Source organism: Pleuronectes platessa, chromosome 10, assembly GCF_947347685.1.
Source record: "Pleuronectes platessa chromosome 10, fPlePla1.1, whole genome shotgun sequence".
NCBI lineage: Eukaryota > Metazoa > Chordata > Actinopteri > Pleuronectiformes > Pleuronectidae > Pleuronectes > Pleuronectes platessa.
In genome coordinates this window covers 12,703,553-12,727,683 of record NC_070635.1, presented here as the reverse complement: position 1 = coordinate 12,727,683, position 24,131 = coordinate 12,703,553, and the positions used below count along the sequence as shown (strand labels likewise).

The 24,131-nt window shown below is 42.9% G+C and overlaps 3 protein-coding genes and 1 long non-coding RNA gene across 9 annotated transcripts; 2 read left to right on the top strand and 2 right to left on the bottom strand.

The window, feature by feature from the left end:
* Window positions 1–201: 201 nt before the first annotated feature.
* LOC128450113 (uncharacterized) lies at window positions 202–5,054 on the bottom strand. The gene is made up of 2 exons (XM_053433573.1): window positions 4,682–5,054; window positions 202–1,176 (listed from the first exon to the last, which is right to left on the bottom strand). The coding sequence occupies exon 2, from the start codon at window positions 1,139–1,141 to the stop codon at window positions 464–466; it is 678 nt and encodes a 225-aa protein (XP_053289548.1). The 5' UTR covers window positions 1,142–1,176; window positions 4,682–5,054; the 3' UTR covers window positions 202–463.
* On the top strand, window positions 1,440–15,281 carry si:dkey-262k9.2 (uncharacterized). Of its 4 annotated transcripts, XM_053433569.1 has the most exons (10): window positions 1,440–1,609; window positions 4,184–4,242; window positions 8,029–8,089; window positions 8,432–8,467; window positions 9,396–9,428; window positions 10,685–10,753; window positions 11,189–11,257; window positions 11,393–11,461; window positions 11,683–11,725; window positions 13,027–15,281. In XM_053433569.1, the coding sequence occupies exons 3-10, from the start codon at window positions 8,038–8,040 to the stop codon at window positions 13,070–13,072; spliced, it is 417 nt and encodes a 138-aa protein (XP_053289544.1). In that variant the 5' UTR covers window positions 1,440–1,609; window positions 4,184–4,242; window positions 8,029–8,037; the 3' UTR covers window positions 13,073–15,281. The 4 variants fall into 4 exon arrangements, with proteins under 4 accessions (XP_053289544.1, XP_053289543.1, XP_053289542.1 ...); XM_053433568.1 differs by lacking the exon at window positions 4,184–4,242 and having other exon boundaries at window positions 1,450–1,609; XM_053433566.1 differs by lacking the exons at window positions 1,440–1,609; window positions 4,184–4,242 and adding an exon at window positions 5,120–5,313.
* Window positions 15,127–24,131, bottom strand: fxyd5 (FXYD domain containing ion transport regulator 5). Of its 3 annotated transcripts, none has more exons than XM_053433570.1 (10): window positions 23,889–24,127; window positions 22,549–22,594; window positions 19,478–19,564; window positions 18,564–18,683; window positions 18,417–18,467; window positions 17,745–17,849; window positions 17,332–17,361; window positions 16,538–16,612; window positions 16,386–16,431; window positions 15,127–16,031 (listed from the first exon to the last, which is right to left on the bottom strand). In XM_053433570.1, exons 1-10 carry the CDS (start codon window positions 24,036–24,038, stop codon window positions 16,007–16,009), a joined length of 735 nt encoding a protein of 244 aa, XP_053289545.1. In that variant the 5' UTR covers window positions 24,039–24,127; the 3' UTR covers window positions 15,127–16,006. The 3 variants fall into 3 exon arrangements, with proteins under 3 accessions (XP_053289545.1, XP_053289546.1, XP_053289547.1); XM_053433571.1 differs by lacking the exon at window positions 23,889–24,127 and adding an exon at window positions 23,772–23,871; XM_053433572.1 differs by lacking the exons at window positions 15,127–16,031; window positions 16,386–16,431 and having other exon boundaries at window positions 16,590–16,612; window positions 17,332–17,427; window positions 23,889–24,131.
* On the top strand, window positions 18,433–22,706 carry LOC128450114 (uncharacterized). The gene is made up of 3 exons (XR_008339950.1): window positions 18,433–18,495; window positions 22,170–22,291; window positions 22,384–22,706. It is a non-coding gene; the product is annotated as an uncharacterized LOC128450114 (long non-coding RNA).

The window sequence follows — 24,131 nt, the reverse complement described above, 5'->3', positions numbered from 1 at the left end:
TGGAACACTAACCTATAGAACCTATAGGTAAGTGTATAGGTCTATAGTATAGATGAAGAGGCGCTCAGATAAGGTCCCACTTCTGTGTTTGCTTGAGGAGGACTGAGCGGAGCACTATCAGACTGATGAGTGATGTGGGCCTTCTGGGAGAATTTAACACCAGACTTAAAATCTCCTGAGTGAGCATTGTTACCTTCCCCCAGAGTCACGTCACTGGAATCAAATATAGGTTCTGAGTGGCAGATAACCTCCGCAGAAGGCAGCACAGTAAGAGTTGAAAACCTCGGTCCAGTGTCATGACTGAAGTAAATAAGCTGAAGAGCATTGTCACTAGCAATGTGGATTTGATCTGAGGTCCCAACTGGGATGATCTTTATAACGCCACCAGTCAGAGACATTATTTTGTCCGGTGCTGCTGGTGACGTTCAGATCAGAGTTAATAGGAGCTATTGCCAAGAGGAAACTAGAACGAATTCCTGTGTTTACAACCGGGAAGGAAAATGTAATCCAAACTCCACTGAGAGACGGGTTTCAGCTCAGCAAAGCCATACCAACAATACCCAGGTGTGAGTTTGGAGCAGGTTAAACCAACGACAACACCTACAGCTCCTTTGGAATTTAACTCCGAGCCAGAAAGGCTGGTGCTGCTCTCGATGTAAACGCTCTGCAGCGCCCCCATGTTCAACTTAAGGACAATACCACTGGGGTACATATTGCCATTAAAGCAAGTATCCCCGGAGAGGAGCATGTTCACTGGTGTGTCATGGTCTGCGCTGGTGATCACCATCTGGCTGACAGCAGTCTGGTTAGGGAAGTGAGGAGTGACGGGATAGTAGCGCGTCCCCCAGGAGGACACGTCATGGAGAGAGCTGTGGTCACAGCCAGTGTGTGTGCAGAATGAGGCGAGGACTGTCACAGGCTTTGTAGACATCACACTGAGGAGACTGGAGGAGCGATCACTGGCAATCCCCACAGACGATGGCAGGTGAATGGTGTTCGACTGGCTGGCAGAGAGGAAGATGCGCTGCGTGAAGCTGGTCTCCAGAACCTTCACGATGACGATGGTCCAAACACCAGTGGCTGTGACCGTCACTTGATGGGTAACATTTGCTGCTGGTTCATCATGAGGGGGAAACATCATCAGAAACGTTCTAGCAGTACTGGCCCCAAATAGGCCTGCAGAGGAGAATGTATAAATAAAATCTTTAATTCAATATAAACATTGTGTTTCTGCAGGAAAAAGTGAATATGAAGTAGACAAATTATTGTATGACGGTTAACACACTAAATAACACTTGCTCACGGCACAATGAGGAAGTGTCCCAGTAGTAAGCACAGTTACACTACTTGTGTAACACTTGCTCACAGCACAATGAGGAAGTGTCCCAGTAGTAAGCACAGTTACACTACTTGTGTAACATAGATAAGATGGTGGTGTCAGATTTCAACCAGCTCAGCAGCCAATGGAGGACACAGTTCCTGGTTCCTGACTGAGTACACCTGTGTTAACGTGCACACTCACTCAGGCAGTTTCCATGATAACAAGGTTCTTGGTGTTGGAGCCGTGACAGACCAGCGGAGACAATCGTAAACAACAGCCCAGTTAAATGTAAGTTTACCTTTCAGCCTATGTATAACACATACATAGGAGTTTTGCTTACTTTCTGTCAGGTTGATCTTTAACACAAGTTTCCATTGTCGTCATTGTAAACAGTAGTAAAAGTTACAATTTAAATATATATATATATATATATATATATATATACACAAGAGGATTGTGTACTTTAAGTCAAAGGATATATGTTTGGTGTAGTGCTTCACTTCTTCAGGTTCCGTTTGTGTATACATTAAATACATAATTTAAAAGGCAAACGAGTTGTTTCCCCAAGAAGTCAACTGCAGACAATAATTCCCTTTAACAGCTCGCAGATTATCTTTTGTCGTGACCACGGGCTGAGACGTAGCCGCACCCCGCTCATCACTCAGAACCAGGCAAATACAAGTGCTGGGGGGGGGGGGGGGCAGCAGAAGTGTTGAGACTTGAGATGCAGGTGAGGAGGCGAGTGAACTGAGGGAGAGCAGGTCTGAAGGAGTGCGTGTGTGTGTCCGTGCGTGAGGGAAACCAGTCCGCCTCTTAATGTGGATGCAAATGTCGCCTGATCCGGTTTAACTGCGACCCGACGCCTGCAGACAGGGGCTCGTGAACCGCGACACTCACCGAGCCCCAGGAGCCACGAGCAGAGCAGCAGCAGCAGCCGCACGCGCCTCATATCGGCACCGGAAGAGACGGATCACATGAAAGAAGAGAGAGAGAGAAAACCTGCGTTAACTCCCCCCTGCAGCTGGTAGATTATACTAACACAGGGGAGAGAGACAATATCGATACTGATATTGATAAGAGTAACGCAACGCAGTCACAGTAACGCGGTGGTGACAGCGGGCCAATCAGCGCGCGTACTTGGTAAGTTTGCAAGTGACGTCGTCAGGTGTGGACAGCAGGTGCCAGGTGATCTGCATTGGCGTTGATTGGCCGCCGCGATTCGTTCGCGAGCTCCTCGGACGTTCCCATTGCGCGTTTGGCTTGTAGCGTCATTGCTGATGTGTTCATGTAGACATAAACAAAGCAAAACATGGATGTTCTAAAACAAAAAGAAAAGTGTAGTATTTAGGGTCAGGAGCTGGTCACCTCTTTCCAATATTTGCACGGTAGCGAAGAGCAAAGGTGAACGATCAGGAGGCCTGCACTACGAAGCCAGGGTTGAGTTATTGAGTTTAACTCTTCAGCAGTCGGAAGCTGGTTAACTCCTAACCGAGGTAAATCACCATTGTAACTTTGCACCAGGTTAAGTTCGAGATAAGAATCAGAACTTGTCACGGCCCAACTACTGACCATTCAGATCACTGGAAGTTAATCTACAGGATTTCTGCACATGAAGAAAACATACAAATAAATAAAAACATTTGTAATTTGCTTAAAACAGCTCCATCATGTTTGATGTCAAATGCGCTGCAAAAAGTTTTGCAACAACACACAGGAAATTCGGAAAGCCGCAGCAAATTGCGTAAACAACAATGTTTCCAGGGGACCCAAAAAAGTGATGAACCTGGCTGTAGTTCACTGCTTTGTGAAGTGATTGAAGTCTGATACTCACCAGTGGGGTTAACTTTTTCGGGTTACCTGGAAATTTTTTGTTTTCGTTTAGTTTTCGCTATTTGCATCGCATTTCTGTATTTGTATTTGTGACTTTTGACAGCGCATGTGTCCTCAAATTGATGAAATACCTTTCTTAATTAGCACGGGTTTCTTCAAATTTTGTCATTTGCAATGAAAAAATTTGCTCTCTCAGGCAATGTAGTATTTAGGAGGATTTAAACACCTCATAACAAAGAGCAAAGGAGCACGATCAGGAGGCCGCCACTACCATAACTTCAAGTTTTAGTACCAAGCTGGTTCAGAGGGCTTGGAACCAGTAAACAATGGAACTACAGACCTATCAGATCACTGGAAAACCAGGGTCATCGATCTACAGGATCCAGACGTGAGCAAAAGAGTAGTAACCTAAAGTTTAACTGTTGAGTTATCAATCTGAAGCTGGTTCACCATGTTTACTTTGGAGCAGGTTAAGTCCAAGGTTAGAATCAGTCAGTCAGTTCAGTGGAAGTTATCGATCTACAGGATCCTTACAGGGACAAAAGAGTTTAGGTCACAGTAAAATAAGAAGTAATGAACGTCAGCAGATATCTTCATAGACGACTGGACTTTTTGTGAGTGACAAAAGTGTGAGGAAGTTCACATTAAATAGAACAATTAAGAGCCGATGTAATTTATTTATTATTGTTTTTGTTTTTTTTCTAATGTGTCCAATTAGTCTAAAAAACCTGAACACAAAATAACAAGCCTACAATTTACCTTAGAGGGGAATTAATCACCAGTTATTATTCAACTTTAACCTAAATGAACACAACTTCCCATACAGGCTATTTAGCTCGTATGTTGTTGTGCAGCATCAGTATTTTAACCTTATTGTTTAGAGGAAATCAGAGCAGAGTTCAGAGAAAACACAGGGAGGTATTTCCCGCTGACAGGCGAGCGCTGAGGGGCAGTTCAGCTCTGAATGAGGTGGCTGTGAATCCCCTCTTACTGTAGGTGAGAGTAAAGTTGAGCAGAATTTGTCGCACACAGCAGAAGCAGCTCTTCCTGAGAACGAGGCGCCTCATCTCCTCCACTGACCTTCATCTCGGGTGAGTCAGTGCGTCAAGTTTCAGTGCAGAGAGGATATTATATGAAAAAAGAAACTTTCATCATCTTGAAAGGAGAACATTAGAACTGGCTTTCTCTTGCATAGGTAGGTTATCGATTGGTGTTTTTAAATGTAATGTGATACACAATTACTACCAGTGGCCGTTTTTGTTGGATAATGAGAAACAGTCTATATCCTGTGCAGTGCTGCTTTTTCATTCTATTTCCTCCCATTTCTATTATTTTTTCTGTCTCCCCAACTTCACCCAACTCTATGGGAGTAACTTTTTCAGAGTGTGGCAAGATATTTCAGCTCTAAACAGCCGCAGCTCTGTTTGTTTCACTGTGAGTCAGTGTGACACCTTTTTTACATCCATTCAAATCTGCAGACTTCCTCCTGCAGATGAGGTTGCAGTACAGAAATGAATAGAACTCACCCACCTATAGGCACACACTGGAGAACCCCTCATTCCACTTCCTGCGTGTGTTCATGTGGCTTTATTTACTACCTAAATGTGAGTCTGCAGTCAAATAACAGTGTCATTTCTGCTGCTGTTACTTGTGCCAGAGGTGAAGCAGATGGCAGCAGATCCGCGGTGATCTTCTCCGCTGAGTCTTGTGTTGCTTGTTTGTTGAGGGAGAGATGATGCGTTGTCAGACAGCTCAGCGGGTCTGAGACAGCAGCTTTGTCTCCATCTGATAAAGAAGTAAATCTGAGGTGTACGTGCCCAGTGTGCCGTATGTTCCGAATCCGGCTATTTGCTGTGTTTTGGTCAAAACAGAGGCAGTCGTGCAATCATGAGATATGCTTAAGCTTGTATCTATTAACAGAGAAAGAGAGAGAGAGAGAGAGAGAAAGAGAGAGGGAGTCTTTCACAAATACAGGATACCCAACACGGCTGTCATTGTCACACACACACACACACTCATATCCTCTGAGTTGTTTCACTCTCGGCCTTCTTCTTCTCAACAAGTCATTCGCAACCCATTTGCGCTGGAAACAACGACTCAGTTTGCAGACTGGTTGTTTGTCAGCAGCGGATTGCTCACTGGCATGCACGGCACCGACTGAGGTATTGTGAATCTGCTTTTTCCCCAATCATGTTTTTTGTTTTTATTTCACCATTGCTTTACCTGTTACTTTTGTAGCGGTCCATTGGCAGCTCACTTAGATAAACAGCCACAGTAGAGATGGCAGAGTTGAGCACAAAAAACATTTGAATGAGACTATTTTCTGTCTTCATCGGAGCAGAGTGAGCTTCTACCACTTTTGTAAAAACTGATGAACAACAAATGATCTGAGTGCTTTTCTCGTGCCCGCCTCTCTCCCTCCTTGTTGTGCGCTCAGTCGTTTTAGAGCAAGCCCGTTTCAGCGTTGACACATCGGCGCAATAATCAGAGTTTCTCTCTTTGCTATCTGCTCCCTCCTTTCTCTCAATTCCTATCTGTTTTTATTAACTCCGCGGGCTACGGCAATTCTGATATCTTTGCATGTTCGCGGCGCCTATCGCCGGTGTCAACGTCTTGTCAGAGGTGCACAGGGGTTGAGCAGATGGTCGTTATCTGTGCGAGCAGATAAGAGAGAGGCAGTCTGTGTCTCTGCATGCAGGTCTGTTTATGTACATGCAGCGAGCCTCTGTTTGTGTGTGTGTATTTTGTTGATGTAGATTGCATTGGGCGGGTTGGAGGGAGGTGGAAGGTGTTGATCATTCACATTTAAACTTGGTAAACAAGATTTAGGCGTTTTCTGCGGGCCGGCCTGACCAGACAGGAATGAGGTTCAGGTTTAACCCTGTCAGTGGAAAAGTGCACTGGGGAAAACTGAACAAAAACAGGACTCCTCCACCCTCCAGCCACAGCACAGTGTGTCCCTCTCCTGCAGCACTGTGCTCTCCGGTTGTGTGATTTGTACGTTTCTAAATTTACTGGCTATGATCTTTTACATCTCCAGCCAGAAGGCAACTGGTATGTCGGGCTCTGGCGTTAATTCAATTGGTATTCAAATGTACAAGAATATATTACCCAATCTGAAAAAAAACTAATACAGGCGTCAGGAGCCGTTTTAATGTGGAAGCAGTGGGCTGGGTTGATAAATATTTCCAAATTGGATCAGCTTATTATTTCACCCAAAGTGACTCTGAAAAGCAAATTGGATACAGAGGGGGATTTTATTTGCGGCTTCTTAGGTTATTTGTGTTGGGAGATTTAGTGCAGCTATTCAGGAGGCCAGAACAGCCCACACTGCACTCCCTCCTCAATCAGCCTCACTCGTGTGATTAACATCTTATTTTTTTCCAATATAGCCAACCAAAATAGTTCTCGATGCTGTTGTGCTAATTTAGCATGAAGATAATCTTGTTGTGGACTGAGCCGCACTCGTTTCCTGCGCAGGGTGGACATTTGTCTCGCATGAACCACGTCAGCGCCAACAACCGTGACAGCATTACCGATAAGATTGCGGTTTATGGACAGATTCCTGATGCTGTCGTCTTTTCATAAAACTGCCAAAAACCTTATTATGAAAATAAATTGATGTTGAGTAGTGCCTCCGTTCCTAATGTCGATGACACTTCTTTTTTCATTTCCCAAATATGGTCATTGTGAGTTTAATCAGCTTCCTTAAATTGTAGGAAACTGTGACGGTAACTGCGGGGGGGGGGGGGTTTAGAGGTTTGCTGCTGAGGCTTGTTTGAGAACCCAGCGCATTAACCGCGTGGGTCACTCCAGTTCTTTTCCCAGTCATTAACTATGGAGGAAACAAGGACACAATGAGCATGGCGAACAATGAAGAGGCGCCTACAGTACAACGTTTGGCACAAAGGTCAATGGGAGAGTTCCCTCTGTGTACACTATCAAACGTTGCTTGAATAACTATTGGTTCCTGAGCCCGTGCCAGCCCCAGTGGCTAAATCTGACCAATGAGGCATCATCCGGGACTCGGACCAGAAGAGAGGTCATTCCCATGTTTTCCCCATTTTAAAAATATCAGCATTCATATTGTGTTGGAAACAGCTGGGGCTTTGTTTGGCAGCTCATGAACATCTGCGTTTCACATCTCCAGCGTGGTCACTGAGAGCGGACGTAGAGTTTGTCTTGGGCCGTGTGCCATGAGGAAGCCAGGACTGTTTTCCTTAAGAACAACGACACACACAAACTGGAATCTGAGCCAAGATATCTTAAATGAGATATAGCTGGCAGATGCGTGTATGTGTATGTAAGTTAAATAAAGCTTTTTCCTGTACCAATTAGTATGACAACAATATTGTTCAGCAGAACACAATATTTAAATAAAAAACATAAACCTGATTCTTTTTTTTTAACCTGCGGAAATGATTGGATATGTTTTTTTTGTTTACGAAACACGTGACCCGGCACCTGAGCTGTGGAGTGAGAGGAAAATGTTGACTAGACACTCGTGGCCAGCCGACGGTAACAGAGATCTCAACACTTTTTTCTGCTGAGCACTATGGGAAACAAGGCTGTCATCCCCCCCCCCCCCCCCCCCGCCGACTCCCACCACAGATTGCAATCTAGATTTGCATGCACATGACAAACCAGTTAAAACGGTTGAGGGACTGGTTTGCTCAGAAAGTTCGTGGTTTTTCCAACGACTCGCATATGTGATTCTGAAACTCAAGACGAGTCCCAATAATAGACAGCGTTTTCTGCTTTCCATCACCCCCCCCATCTTTAAACCAAAACACCAAGATTTCACACACATCAATGGCTCTGAATATATTAATAGCAGGTATTTTTAACTTGGCTTCTCTCCCCCCTTCTCTGCACAGCATTTGAAGATGATGCGATTGCTGTTCCTGTGTCTGCTGCTGCTGCTGCCAGCCGCTTCTGGTATGTTCTCATCTCTGTGACGCTTTCAGGTGATAAATATCTAATCAGGGTCTGCGCGTCTCTGCGCTGGCATATTTTTCTCACCCAACTGTGTATGAGCACCGTCTGTGCTGCGTGCAACAGGATTAGTGTGTGCCACGTAAAAAAGAAAGGGTGCCACAGTGAAAGACAACAAGGTGTAGTCACCCCTAAAGACAAACGCACTGTGCAATTAGTAAACAATATTCCCATTGCTTTACTTGGTTGTTGTAACGCATACCAGAGAAATATAAAATGAAAGGATGCCATGTAACTTACTGTAACCCAAATACATTTTATAATGAATATTAATCTTTTTTGCAGCGGCTTCAGAAGATACAGAGGGATCTGGTGTTGACGGTACGTGATATATCTTATTTATGAAACAGGAAAAAACTGAAATACCTTACGAAGCTTTTCACTCAGCTTGGCACAGGTCACATGGGGCCACCCGCAACCATCAACAAGGGAATGTAACTTGTAAAGATATTTGACAGAAACGTTTGAATTCACTCATTATCTACACACCAGCCAAGAAAAATATTTAGTACATTTGTTTTGAAAGAAATTATCTACGTATCTAATTTTCGTTCTCAAGTCCTTTTGCTCGTCTCAACACGTTTCTTGTACTCATAACGTCAGTTTCGAGATTTTGCGTTCGGGTGAGCTAAGTGGGTCCTTCAGGCCACGTGTTAGGTGTGAGTACCACGTGTCAAGGGTCACACCAGACATGTTTGTGGAAATGACCTTGTGGATTTCATGTCAAACACAAAACACGTGATGTACATATATAACTCAGCCGGCCGGGGGCCCGGGGGGAGGACCTGATGCTCAGCTTTAGCAGCTGCACTATTTTAATTAATACACTTGTAGCTCTCCCACTTCTTACTTTATAGTTTCCCTTCCTCTTTCTGAGTTTTGCTGTCTACTAACAGTTTTGGTCTCTATTTATATATATATATATATATATATACTCTGGCTGTAATTTCTTGTTTTCAGTTTTGTTGTTTCCTAAACTTTAGATTTCTTGTGCATGGTTTCCTTTGTGCAATATTGATTCTTGTTTATAGTTCATCTTTTGCTCGCAGACCTCTTGGCCCTAAACTGACTTCATAAAACCCTCAATCAATACTGTTGCTAAAAGATTAAATGTGGTGTCTGTATGCTGACTCTTATCCAGGAGGAGAAGTCTTGCACTATTATGATCTGCCAAAAAATGCTCGACAACCAAGGAGTCTGCATTTTTGTTCCATAGACAGCTAATTTGTTTTTCTGTCTTATTTTGCAGAAATGGACGACGAAGATTTAACTACGAAAAAGGGTGAGTTCTCAAGAATAGATCAGAGGGCAGTAGGATTTTCTATATTCCTCTGCGTCACACCCACAAACACAATAACGGCCGCTATCCAGAGGAGAGTATGTGAACTGTTCTGGCCTCTGTCATGTTGTCAGTAAGTCAGCATTATGTATAGGGTGTTCCATAGATGTGCGAAGGGCTGTGGCCTCCGCCTCCCAACCATTAAACGCTGAACAGAATCAATTAGCTCCCTGGAGGAGCCCTGCGGATTCTGCCGAAAGGCCAATGAACACGTCGACCATCTCCACCATCCTGCCGGTCAGCTAATCAACATTGGCATTCTCATTCTCTCTCCACGCCTCCGTCTGTCACTCCTCATCTTCCCTTTGATTGACATTTGATAGAATCACAGATCTGTTTTGGATCAAGGCTGCAGCCGCACGGTTCTCGGAGAAGCAGCTCGGAAGCCTCAAGCCTCTGAAGACGCAGACACATTAATTCAAATCAATATACGTTAACATTTTTCCTCAAGGAAATATTTAATGAGTCAAACAACTCTCAAGTCAAGATGATTACCTGCAGGACAACATTTTGGCAAATAAGCTTCTGCTCGCTCTTGCTGAGAGTCAGATAAGAAAATTAATACCACTCTCGTGTCTGTGTGGTAAATATGAAGCTACAGCCTGAAGTCAGTTCGCTTAGCTCAGAACAAAGAGTGGAAAAGGGGTCACAGCTGAACTGGCTCTGTCAAAAAGTTACAAAATTCACCTACCAGCACTTCTAAAGCTCACTAATTATAATATTATATCTTGTTTATTTAATCCAGACAAACACACTATTGTGGTTTGTGTACCCAACCTTGGTTTTTGAACAGATTAGCCAAACAAGTGTGTTCATTTGATATCACTGCAGGATGCCTATCAACATCTGGCAAACTGACGGCCAATGAAAATTATCAGCTGACTACATTTTTAGGATTATTGAATAATGCACATTGTCTCTTTTCAAATAGAAAGATAGAAAAAATGAATTGGGCTGCTGGCTTTGGCTACATATTCATTTTACAAACAGTAGACTCAGCTCACTCTGAGCGAGAAAGCTGATCACCATGTTTTCCAAACTGTAGAAAGAGAACAACTTCAAACCTCAATAATAGCTGGTACTGTTGTAGTAGAAGTACTACTTTAAGTGTAATTTAGGTGGTCGAAATATGTAGTGAAAAATGAAATGTACATCTGAAATTGGCCTGACTCTGTGTTCTCTCTTTGCATGGTTTCCAGGTGTTGCCATCCCAAACTCCGGTGGTTCTTCAGTCTTAGATAAAACCACAGGTGAAGAAGACAAATCAGGTAAGACATATATTTGTATTATAAATGCCAATATTAAGGCAAAAGTATAGGTAATACTTATCAATAAATATGAAGGATTCATCTCGTAGTGGTATCACCTAATGAAAATGATCAGCTGAATACATTTTTAGGATTATTGAATAATGCACATTGTCTCTTTTCAAATAGAAAGATAGAAAAATGAATTGGGCTGCTGGCTTTGGCTACATATTCATTTTACAAACAGTAGACTCAGCTCACTCTGAGCGAGAAAGCTGATCACCATGTTTTCCAAACTGTAGAAAGAGAACAACTTCAAACCTCAATAATAGCTGGTACTGTTGTAGTAGAAGTACTACTTTAAGTGTAATTTAGGTGGTCGAAATATGTAGTGAAAAATTAAATATACATCTGAAATTGGCCTGACTCTGTGTTCTCTCTTTGAATGGTTTCCAGGTGTTGCCATCCCAAACTCCGGTGGTTCTACAGTCTTAGATAAAACCACAGGTGAAGAAGACAAATCAGGTAAGACATATATTTGTATTATAAATGCCAATATTCAGCAAAAGTATAGGTAATACTTATCAATAAATATGAAGGATTCATCTCGTAGTGGTATCACCTAATACCCTTATACTCCATGTGTGTTTCATCCTACAGATCAGCTCACCGTGATTATCATCATCGTAGCTGTGTGCGTGTTGGCTCTGTCAGTTGCAACAATAATCAGTAAGTACTCTGTGTTTACCAGTGAAATGTGAAATAGTGGTTGTTTCGTTCACTACGGTTGACAAATGCTCCGCTGTAGAGACGTCCATGGCTCGGCCTGAATCACCCTGTTTGCCTTGTTAACCTGCTAATACCTAAACAAATAGGAACCTTTCTCCTGCGTATCCGTGACCTTTCTCCTCTCTTCCCCCCCACCCCCCCCCCCCCCCCCCCTCTTGCAGCTGTACTATTTGTGAGACGCCGCATGCACAGTCGGCAGCAAGGGTAAGGTCAAACTTCATGGCTTACAAAGTTGATATTTGATTATACATTTTTTTCTGTTTGTCGTTCAGTTTGAAGTGGATTTGAAATATGTCATCTAATTATTATATTTATTTCATCTATGGCTGCCAACTTTTGGCCTTACCGGTTTTCTTGCTCTGTACAGCTAATGCTCATACGTTATCTGTAAGACATGCGTGCTCCATTAGACGCTAAGTCAGCCTGCAGGTGACAGAACCAGTCTGATGGTAACAGCCTTTCTGCTGCCTTTGCAAATTCGTTTAACTTCATCCAGCTTGTCAACATCAAAATCTGGCAAAAAAAGAAACACTTGAAAACACACCCAGCATCCACCCATCTGAGCCCGTCCAGACTTGTACTGCAATTAGTATCACCGCCTGAGGCTTCACACCACCACCACCACCACTGAACATTCCCTTCCTCCAGCCCTTTCCATCTAAGACATCAAACAAGAGCCGTAAGACAGGAACGCTCTGTATGACCGAATCGGGACAAGACCGAACCTGCTCCAACGCTTACCTCATGGACTTCAGCGAAGCCTGAGGAGATGACTCCACTCAGGAATCAAACAACCCTGTACACATGATCCTGGCGTCATGACAACAATCTGCCACCAGCGATCAGACGGCAGAACAGCCTAAACCAGTTATACGGAGAGACGCTCTCCCTCTGACGCTGTTCTCGTTTAACCACAGTTAGCTGAGGTCTGCACAGCAGTCAGGACGTTTTGTTCTGGCATGCAGTCCCACGTGACCTGCAGGTTGGGTCAGAGAGGTCACACATGCAGTTCAAGTTAGTTCTGGAGATCCTCCCCATAGCGGGGGGGGGGGGTGGGGGGGGGGGGGGGGGGGGGGGGAAGCGGCCTTGTGGCGCAGACACCCAAGTCAATCTGCAAGGGTTAAATTCCTCCACGGGATTACTGGCTGCCTCCCAGGGCTGCCGTCAGCTCTGGCAGTGTTTGGGTGCTGACTGATCGCTGCACTGAAAAGAGGCTTAATCACACAGCAACCTCTGGCTTGTTGGATCAACAGAGCCTTTCCAGGTTTATAAGTCCCACCTGGGGATGAGGTGTATTTTGAGGTGATGCAGTCTCTGTGCACCCTGTCAGGAGCCCTGCAGCACGAGGAGGACGTGTTCTTCCTCAATTCTGACGCATGGCGTGAGGGGGGGGGGGGGGGGGGGGGGGGGTAGCTCCTCGTGTCTTTCGTCTCTGTGCTAACGACCCGAGAACGGGCCTAAGAATATCTCTAAATGATGGCCTGCTTCTGTTTCTGCCCCTTCAGGATCTACTCCGTGCCCGCAGAGCAGGACAACAAAGGGCCCGTCTAGTTCCTGGCGGAGCAGCAGTTAAATAGCACACGGGAAGGAGAGGAGCTGTGCTACGTCATCTCCCGCTCTCTGACTCAGGACGTCTCTGCACATCAGCCTGCTTCTCACCTTTCAGCTCATTGCTCACTCCTGCACAACCTCCTATCGATGCATATGCACATGCAATGTTTTATGTTTTCTTTACTGTTGTATACTTGTGTCTACATGTGTCCCCCGCCATTTTGTTCTCCACATACACGCGGTTTAGCCCGGGACATTTGGAACACATTCAAACCTTCTAATTGGATTCTATTTGAGGAATCCAAATCAAAGCCACTGGAAATGGCTTACAACGTCTTTTGTTAAAAGGGATGATTTCGCACAGCCAGAGCCCCCCCCCCCCCTTCTTTTTTGTTTTTTACCACCTGATACAAGAAATTACTCCCTCCAGCTCTGCAGTGAAACTATATTTTGCATTTGATTTGGTGCATGTGAAACAGACCTGACGTGTGAAATGGTGGTTGAGTGAGACAAACCATGCTAATCCACACTAAGCCAGCCCAGTGCTCACTTCAGTCTCCTGTTCACCTGTCTGACATCTTCTGTTCCCGGCCCATTAGGAATAACAAGAGGCAGTGCACTCGCAAGATAAAAACCTGTTCCCCGTCTTCTCAGCCTCTGTAGGAAAAAAAGAAACCAGTGGAAATAGCCAGTGTGAACGTCTTATTGCAAGGCTGCAAATTAATGGGCTGCTGTGAATGAATTGTTTTCCTTTGGTTTCGAAAGTCTTTCACTTTAGTCTCGCAGATTATAAATGGCTCTGAATGTTGCAGAGGGTTAGATTGATGCCTCGCACACTGGGAGAGAGAAGCTGGGTGTGAGGGAGGGCTCAAATCTTGCAGATCAAATAAAAGTGTTGGGGGTGATTGGGTAAATACCAACAATGCTTTGTTTCAATCACTCAGAGCATGATGGCTTCTCCGGTTTCATTGAAATGAAAATCAATCACGGCCTTTTAGAAAAGCTGTCCCTCTCTCTCTGTAGGAACCCTAAGCGCTGGTTTGCTCTAGTGCGGGGGGGGGGGGGGGGGGCGGCGACACACCCCTGCTCGACACGTCAGTTTTTCATTTGTGGCTTCATGAGGAGTCAGCAACACTGGGCAGGGCAACGCTGGCTCCACTCCAGACAGACGTGAGGCCAAAAACTATTATGTTACGTCTTCATCAGGGTTTGCAGTGACTGCAGGTCTGAACCATCCCAGTTTATTTGAACACAGACGAGCAGGTAGATCCTGTTGATGCTTTTGTTTTACTGTATTTTTCGAGCCCCGTGGGATGTTACACTGTGTTTCTTCTCAAAATCATAGAGTCGGACACTAAGCCTTACAATCGGGGCCAGCATTTCAAGGGCAGGACAATTGGACAATATAAAACATTTCAGTTTTCTATGTCTGTATAGTCTATATAATCAGATTTACTTATTTTTTACTTTGGTTTTACTCATATTTCGTGTGACACCAACACGACCCAGTGCAACATTTGAATGCAGCAGGGAGTTGTTTGTGAAGCGCAAACAATAGTGGGAATTCTTTTCTACAGTATTTTGTCCAAAGTCTGCTCTGCACCTCTCTGCTGTGACACTACTCATGTAAATCTCCTGTATCATATGTAACTACTGAGCTTTGTTTCTATCTCATCGTGACGTTAGTGGAAAGGGTCATGTTTTTTATTTTTGAATATCTTTTTCTGTCAATGTGATTATATGCAGCTATTCTATCTTTTAATCTAATATATTGAATTATCAGATTTACTGATCTATGCATTTGTCCAAACAATATTTGGCAAAATGAATGTTCTTTTTTTTTATGTTGAGTTTAAGGGACATGGTCTTCACTGTTGGTTAATAAGTGGTGTGTATGAAAGTTGTGGGTGGGACTTGTGGTTGTTTATATGCACTATGGTGTATGCAGATGAACCCAAGTATATTACTTTAGCCAAGGACACTCAAAGTAGCTTTTCCTCATATAAAAATTGACACACATGTAACACATGACCCAGAAAACGATTGCAGCAGGAGACTTTATATCAATGAATTTATTCCATTTGCACAGTTGAATTATATCTTTGGTTTTGTTCCGACAGCAATTAAAAACATCGATTACAATATTATTATGTAGCCACGCTGACTTGCATTGTGTTTATTTTTACCATTAAAGCTGTTATTAAATGTGTGTTTGGTTTCTCCCAGTTTGTTGTCTCCACCGTTTCGACTCCATATGGATGCAGAGATAATGCGCCCGTGGATCTTGTTTAATCTACGGCTTAATTCACTTACAAGCATAGAGCCACTAAGAGGATTTGACATCGCTTATCAAACATCAGGTCTTTCCCCCGGTTCAGATTTGAAATTGTAGGGTACGCAGGGAGAAGAAGTGACCCGGCTTCCCTTCACTTTAGATCCTGAACAGAGTGTGTCAGTGTTGTGCAAGAATGTCAAATAAGGGAACGCCACAGGGTTATTCTTCGTAACCTTTAATAATAATCCTGCCTGTGAGACGCCGGTGCTGATGGCTGTGTTATCAGCTATAAGATGCAAAGGTCATTAGACACAGGGCCGCTCCATGGCTGAAGGTGTGATTCAAATAATGATTCATCTTTTCATTATTTGTCAGGATAAATAATCACTTTACCTGTTCTTTTTTTTGTTTTTTTTGAGGAAAGTAATGAAATAAGTGACACAGATAAAGCCGGTGATGGTTCCACCTTTTCTCGTAAATGCGTGATTCATGTGTGTGACACAGTGACACACTCGGCCCACATGCACACACATGTCGCTGGGTATTGGTGTTGGTGGAGTGTTTTTCTGCTGATGGAAGGACTGGTTTCTGTGTCACTGTGTGCATGCTCTCTTTCTCCCTCCCTCCCTCTCTCTCTCTCTCTCTCTCTCTCTCTTTCTTCATCTTTGGTCCACTCGATATGACCTGGAAAGCAAATACACAAATCAAACACTGCGCCTCAGCTATGAAAACAAGCGAGGTGCTGTGCAGTTGTTGCAGCTGCTCCGTTACGCTTTTTGCTCGACAAATAGCTCAATCATAATCTTTCTGATCTATTAATCATCACAGTGGTTTTAGTCAGCATTCTGTTGAGCTACTATGGCCTGCGTCTGATGTGACTGATTGTTTGCCATACATCATCCAGTAGCCTGTGATATAAATTACTTCACGCGCTCAGCTGCAGCATGATATAAGCACCGTGCACAATGGACTGTATATTATCCGCTTTTTGTGTTTCAGCATTTAACATCATTCAGGATTAGGACTGTGCATATTTACTTTGAGGACCGGTTGCGACACTTGGGCGGCCGACAGACTTTGCCACCTGCAGTGCGGGAGAAGAAAAGGAGTGAGAAGGGCGGTTTGGAAACGATTACACTTGATTACGAGGGATTACCAAACACAATGGTGGTTCTCAGTGTCATACTTACAGGTAATGACCATTATGCCCATGATGAAGAGCACTGCTGCGATGGCCAGACCAGCGTGGCGCAGGGACTCGTAATCTGGAGCATGTGAAACACACATCAGACACTCAACTGGACGCAAAGACCAACAACAGAAACTAGACCGGCACTCGGAGCGCACACCTTCCACCAAGGCCCAGCAGGCCCCATATGAAGCCACCTTTAAAACCACTGGATCTGACTCTTTGTTTGGAGCTGCACTAAATCACACACTCTTATAAGAATGAGTCCCCTAAACATATCAGATTCTCTTCATCAAGATACATCATGAAAAGTGTTCAAGAAAAATAAAAAGTTCTTCCTTTGGTCAAGCCCCACCCCTACATAAACAAAGTATGTTTTTTTAGTAATCCTGCAAATTAACAGAAAAACTAACAAGGCCCTAAAGTCCCCTTGTGAAAGCCCATTTAAATTCACTAGATCCAGGTTTTTGTTTGCACAATAAATATCAGATCCCTAAACATGCCCAATTTTTTAATCAGGATCCATAAATTGTTCTTTGAGAAATAGTGGAAAATGTTGAATAAAATCTCCTAATGTTAAAGAAAATTAAATAAATTCTTCCTTGAGTCATTCCGCATCCTCCCATCAAGTTTCATGGTAATCCGTCAAGAAGTTTGTGTGTAATCATGCAAACCAACAAACAAACAAGGCCTAAGTGCATTGTTAAAGTGGTAATCCTGCTCGCTAACAAACAAATAGATGAAAACATAACCTCCGTGGCAGAAGGAGCAGCACAATCAAGTCAAGCTTCTTACCATAGCTGAACGCTTCGTCCCACTTCGGATCTATAGGAAGTCAAAGTAGAAAGAAACGCAGTGAATTAGGTTTCGTCTGCAGAACACAGGAAGCCTCTGAAAGGAAATAAAACAGGGGCGAGGATCACCAGGGAACGACAGGCACATCCACCGGCCCCTGTGACACGCTGCTGCTGCTGCTGCTGGTGTATCAAAACCCATATCTACAGTATACGGCACAGCGTGAGGACTCAAACGTCTCATCTCTCCGTGCATAGAGTACAATCAAGCATTAATCTGCTGGCAAGAGAGGAAGTGAGGTGCTTTGGAAGACGGGGAATAGTGACACTGTCAGTCGGCCCCGAGATAACAATAAAACAGCTTCGCCTGTGGCATTTAAGGTAGCTCTACGGAGCAGGGACGTTTTTACTTACCCCAGTTAGCAGCTCGACGGGTATCCTTTGTGGTGGTTTTCTCAGTGGTGGTTTTCTCAGTGGTGGTTTTCCCAGTTATGGATCGGGAGGATGTCGTTGTGGATGCTGAATGGAATCAGACATGGAAAACATTAGTTTCCTCGGCTCCTTTGCTCCGTTCATCAAATATTTCACAAATGTAATATTCATAATGCACAGTTCCATTTTTTCAAAAGCATAATTTCATTATATTGGAACACATTTTCTCTGGGACATTTTGGCTTCTTATCTTTCTAGTCCACGCATAATGACTTCCTGTTAAACTGCAGGTGCGTTCCTACGTTTGACTCCATTTTTAATTGAATCTCTGAATATTTTGGCGTGAGGACTCTCAATGAAGATTCAGGCTGAGACTCTTTTTAAAGCACATCAGTGTCTCACTCCGTCTCGCTCTCTCTGTTTCCTCGGGTGCAGAAACACTCCTCCCTGTATCTCAACAAGGACAGGGAGTTTAACGTTTTCTAATTAGCTCATAATGAGTTTTAAAGCTCTCTGCATGCTTGATGGGAGGCTGTGCTATACTGGTGTGAGGGGATGTTTTAGTTGACTGGAGTGTTCTCAGTCTGACATGTACCAGTCAAACTCAATGGCTCCACCAGCTGGTGTTTAAAGAAGTGAGGGAGAGGCTGTTACCTTGAGTGGATGTGAGCTCTGGTTGTGGTTTTGGGGTTTTCTCTGTGGCCGCTGAAAGAGACGGAAGCAGAAACAGAAAGTAAGCAGAAAGTAACTTTGCTGATGTTATGTAAATATGTTTAATGTGCTCACGGCACATGAGTCCACCTGACGAGGTCTTGGAGACGTTCGCTGGGCTGCTGCTGCTCACGGGTCGTTTTGTGGCTCCTTCAGTTTTCGGAGGAGAGTCGGCGACATCTCTGGTGACTCTGCTCAGGTCTAAACTTCCTGTCACACAGAGGAAACAACTTAATATATGAACCTGGCAGAAAGAAAGACAGACAGGAAGAAGAAGAAAAAAAAGAAAGACAGAAAGCAGAAAGAAGAAAGAAGAAAAGAAAGAAAGCGAGCGCGCAAAATAGAAAGCCGGAAGACAGACTGACAGACAGACAGACAGACAGAATGATAGACAGATAGACAGATAGATAGACAGATAGATAGATAGATAGATAGATATATAGATAAATAGATAGATAGATAGATAGATAGATAGATACATTGATAGATAGATAGATAGATAGATAGATAGATAGACAAATAGATAGATAGATAGATAGATAGATAGATAGATAAATTGATAGATAGATAGATAGATAGATAGATAGACAAATAGATAGATAGATAGATAGATAGATAGATAAATTGATAGATAGATAGATAGATAGATAGACAAATAGATAGATAGATAGATAGATAGATAGATAGATAAATTGATAGATAGATAGATAGATAGATAGATAGACAAATAGATAGATAGATAGATAGATAGATAGATAGATAGATAGATAGATAGATAGATAGATAGACAAATAGATAGATAGATAGATAGATAAATTGATAGATAGATAGATAGATAGATAGACAAATAGATAGATAGATAGATAGATAGACAAATAGATAGATAGATAGATAGATAAATTGATAGATAGATAGATAGATAGATAGATAGATAGATAGACAAATAGATAGATAGATAGATAGATAGATAGATAGATAGATAGATTGATGGATAGGGACAGTACCAATTGTTTCCACTGTCTGTATGTTTTCCATGACGCTGCTCACAGACTCCATCTGATCTGCAGTCGATGGAGTCTGAGCCCTCGACACTGGGTGGAAAATAAAAATGACAGATTAGAATCACGAAGAACGGGAGTTGAGATGAAGCCTCACGACGAGGTCTCCGGACTCTTCACCTCCCAGGAGGAACAATGCATGGCCTTGTTTATTAACCCAGTGACTTTCTCAAACAATGCTGTGATGGATTCCAGAGCAGAGACTGCGTCTGAGCATGCAGGGGAGAGAGAGAGAGAGAGACGGAGAGAGAGAGAGAGGCCTGCAGATGCACAGAGAGCAGGTCACAGTCTTAGTCGTGTGAGCGGCGCAGTCACAAAGAAGTGGCTCTTAGGAAAACCTCTGTCTACAACAGAGCTGGTTTGTTGTGTGAGGCGACGGCACAGTGAGGCCGTTGTGTGTCTACTCACTCAGCACCTTCCAATTAATGCTGCAGCTTTATAAAACCTCCACTTTCTCAGGCTGATGCTCTGATTCCAACTACTTTAATGAACCCACAATAGTGTAACATATAGCAATTACATTTTTTCATATGTATGCCATACCTATTACCTCCTACTAAATCTATCATATACTAATTACTATCAGTCTGTATATGCAAAAATGAGTATATATTCATTTCAATATCTTCTCATACATCTTTACATATAATATGTACATTTTCTCTACATTTCTTATTTAATTTAGATTGTATTGCCTAATTTGGATTCTTTTATTCTTTAATGTTTTATTGTTTCTTGTGAATAGTGAATTTCCCCAGTGTAGGTTTGTATGAAACCTGTTATTAAAGTAATGTTTAGAGTCACAGCTTTAAAATGTTTTATCCCATGTATATAAGATAAAATTGGACTTCCGTCACTGATATATATCTATATAGAAAGATATATGTATACATATACACACTTCCGTTCAAAAGTTTGGGGTCACCCAGACAATTTCTTGTTTTCCATGAAAAATCACACTTTTATTTATCAAATGAGTTGCTAAATGAATAGAAAATATAGTCAACACATTGACAAGTTTAGAAATAATGATTTTTATTTGAAATAATGATTTTTATTTGAAATAATAATTTTGATATGAAATATTAATTTTGTTCTTCAAACTTTGCTTTCGTCACAGAATGCTCCATTTGCAGATATTACAGCATTGCAGACCTTTGGCTTTCTAGATGTTAATTTGTTGAGGTATCTGTAGAAATGTCAGCCCATGCTTCCTGAAGCACCTCCCACAAGTTGGATTGGCTTGATCGGCACTTCCTTGCGATTAGCAAACACAAGGTACCATTAAAACACTGGAGTGATAGTTGCTGGAAATGGGCCTCTATACACCTATGTAGATATTTCATTAAAAACCAGATGTTTCGAACCTAGAATAATCATTTACAACATTAACAATGTATAGAGTGTACTTCTGATTAATTTATTGTTATCTTCATTGAAAAAAACAGTGCTTTAATTTGAAAAATAAAGACATTTCTAAGTGACCCCAATCTTTTGAACGGTAGTGTATATATATCTATATATATACAACTGTAGTGTGTGTGTGTGTGTGTATGTGTATGTGTGTGTGTGTGTGTGACAGAGAGTGAAAGACTCAATGTCCCACAATGTAATGATGAATATTCAGTATATTACTGAATTTTCTTGCAGTTAAATATTTGTGACAAATCTCTCTACAAATTCTTTAAAGGGGAACATCCACCTATTTTTCATATGAAGATCAATTTAGTCATAGCGTAAAAAGTTCTACCCATCCTGTGGAGAAGTGGTTTAATGTTTTCTGTGACTCTCGGGGAGGAAAAAAAGAACCCTTTTAATGTCAAAGGGACATTTACCAGGCTGTTACTGGGTCTAACTCAGGTTTTACTGGGGACTGAACATTGAGATCTCCCAGCCTCGGCAGTATCAGTTTCAAAATGACATTTGATCTTTAACGAGTCCTTTAACTTTATGCTGATGATGAACTCAATAGGTTGCTTCCATTTCCAGATGCTAGTTTCAAAGTTGCAGCTTAAAGTGACAGATTGTGACTTTTGAAATAAAGAAATAACAATATGTTGAACTAACTCACAATGAACATCACTTTGTCATGTCAGCTAGGCAACTTTACTGACCTTCACTATTTGTGCTACTCACAAAGAAAAGGTGATTTACTGCCCTCTGAACTCAGGAGGACACGGAAAAGACAAAGAGTCGATATCTTTAATCATCATTATACATTTTTTTTTTTTTCAGATTTGTGCTCCCGGGTGAAGGCTATGTTTTTCAAACTCTTCAAACAGCAAATCATTTGATAAATCTGAAGTGGACCAATTATGTGTTTGACCTCGTTAGACTGTGTTTACTCAACCTTCAAGCACTACATCAATATCTATTGGATTTTTCTTGAATTGCTATTGATAAAAAATGTGATAATTATTGATATCGTTTTATTTCCCAGCCCTAATTTCTACTTTAACTACGATTGGTTTAATTACTCCACAGAGTTACGATCTAGTGCACAGCCTATTTTCTATTGGAGCTTCCTTTCTCTCATCAACTGTATTGAAGCTCATAAAATATGTTTAGGTCAAAGATGTAAAGCGTCTCTGAAAGAACGTTTTTTAATTCTTAAACATTTTCCTCTTTTTTTAACCAGTTTATCTTCAGAGTCCTCAAAGCCTCCTCCAACCGTCTGGATTCAAACCAAATGTGTCTGTCCACTGCACGATAACAACGATTTCCAGTTCTCATCCCAAGTAGCCACCCGGTTTCCTACAGGTAACTGGAGGGCTGCCATCTTTGTCTTGATTTGAAATAAGAGGTGAAAAATGTGTTTCATTGTTCAGCTGACTGAATATTTTTTCATCCAGATGGTTGAAAGAGTCTTTGTGGTGATTCGGATTACCACGCCAAGTGTTTTCCAACATGACTGTGTGTTTTAGAGGAGATTGTGGCTTCTCCTCTGACCCAACCTACGCTGGTATTGTGATTTGTGGACCAGGAGGCCGGTCATTAGTGTCACTTTGTGAACTCACCTTTAAACACGACAAACAGGAAGACAGTCAAGGAAACCAAATGAATCTGGAAAAAAAGGAAAAAAGAGGAAGAGGAGGTGAAATGCCGTTGTTGAAAGAGGAAGGCCTGGCAGGCATCTATGTCTCTGACTGCAGCTTTAACACAACCTGTGGCTTTGAGACTGAAATAAAATAAAGACAGATCATCTAAATGCTGCAGAGGATGGAGCAGAAAACAAATGTCCGCTTCTTTGTACACAGTCTCTTTAGCCATGTTATAATTGAACATGCAGGGATCTGGCACTGGCACATTACAGAATCAGCAAGACTCTGGAACATTTTGTTCACTGTAAATGGAGCCGACAGGAAGACGCTCTCATTGAGGTTAGCGCCACGTGGCCACTTCTCCTTCCTCCTCGAGCACGCGGGCACCCACACACACGCAGCCTAGTTGAAAACCCATTCTCACTTTGAAGGTCAAACCATAGAACTTAAACATATCGTGACTGTAGTTTTTTTTTTTTTTTTATTTGTCAAAAAAAATGAGTGATTGAAGAGGCAGACTGCGAGCGGCATCCTCCCACACGAGCCTGTTGCGAGCTTGTGGCACTATTGATCACACTTCATACCTTCTTTTTTTTAAGCCGCCGCTGTCGCCAATTAAAAAACAGCATCGGAGGATGTGTCAAAACAATTATTTGTAACATAATAGAAATCCTGTGCCGGTGAGCAGCATTCTCCCTCCTCCCCAAAAAACTGTAGAAAAACAAACTTCTTCCTCCCCCTCACAACACACTGACCCCAGCTTGAAACAAAACACTATATGGAAAAAAGAAATATGAAGAATAACCTGCACGATATTGTGTTTGGATTTTCTTTTAGCATTGCAAATGACAACAACTGCCAGGCAAGGTACAGCAAAGGCAGGTGGGGTAACAGATGGAGGTCTGGGCTGGTGGCTTGTTTAAATCCACCCCCAGCACAAAATGAATCGATCTTTGACCTATCCTGGTGGCAGCTCGTCCTCCGGGCTCGCAGCGGGCTGACAGGTGAGTGTCTGTGGCCGTCATGAGCTGTGACAGCTCAGATTAGCCGGGTCTTGCCAATCTACATTTAACTCCAGAGCATATGTCAAGACGAGGCCCCTTTCCCCTGGGCTGTACAGGCGTCTCTCCCGCTCTCTCCCTTCCCCTGGCCTGACCCCCCCTGCCTGTCCGTCGCATCCAGCTCACTCACTCACTCACTCTCTCTCTGTCTGTCTGTTCATCCGTTTGTCTTGTCATCCTCCATCAATCTCCTCCTCTCAGTCACCAAAACACCCCCCGGCCCTCTGGTATTTAGTCCAGGCTGTTACGCTTTACCTTAGTCTCCATCCTGTGAGGTGCTGCCGCCCAGAGATTCATCCGCAGCCTCATGGTCCACAATGCCTCCCCTCTGTGTGTGTGTGTGTGTGTGACTTCTGACGGGGGGGTGAACTGCTCACCAACCACACCCATGAGAGAAGTCATCATCACGACTTCCTCGTGCAATTGTCTGAAACTCTAGTTTCACTCTTTCGTCACCCACTCTTCCTCATACCATGCCTTCCTCCTCCTCCTCTTTCT

What these genes read in the sequence shown, in the direction of transcription:
- LOC128450113 (XM_053433573.1), bottom strand. Translation starts at nt 1,141, where the DNA reads ATGATGTTTCCCCCTCATGATGAACCAGCAGCAAATGTTACCCATCAA.
- fxyd5 (XM_053433570.1), bottom strand. Translation starts at nt 24,038, where the DNA reads ATGATGACTTCTCTCATGGGTGTGGTTGGTGAGCAGTTCACCCCCCCG. An exon ending in CTCACAGGATGGAGACTAAG is followed by an intron (nt 22,595 to 23,888) that starts GTAAAGCGTAAC and finishes CTTTTTTTCCAG; the next exon opens with ATTCATTTGGTTTCCTTGAC. An exon ending in CCTGTTTGTCGTGTTTAAAG is followed by an intron (nt 19,565 to 22,548) that starts GTGAGTTCACAA and finishes TTTTCCACCCAG; the next exon opens with TGTCGAGGGCTCAGACTCCA.
- si:dkey-262k9.2 (XM_053433569.1), top strand. Translation starts at nt 8,038, where the DNA reads ATGATGCGATTGCTGTTCCTGTGTCTGCTGCTGCTGCTGCCAGCCGCT. An exon ending in AGATTTAACTACGAAAAAGG is followed by an intron (nt 9,429 to 10,684) that starts GTGAGTTCTCAA and finishes CATGGTTTCCAG; the next exon opens with GTGTTGCCATCCCAAACTCC. An exon ending in AGGTGAAGAAGACAAATCAG is followed by an intron (nt 11,258 to 11,392) that starts GTAAGACATATA and finishes TTCATCCTACAG; the next exon opens with ATCAGCTCACCGTGATTATC.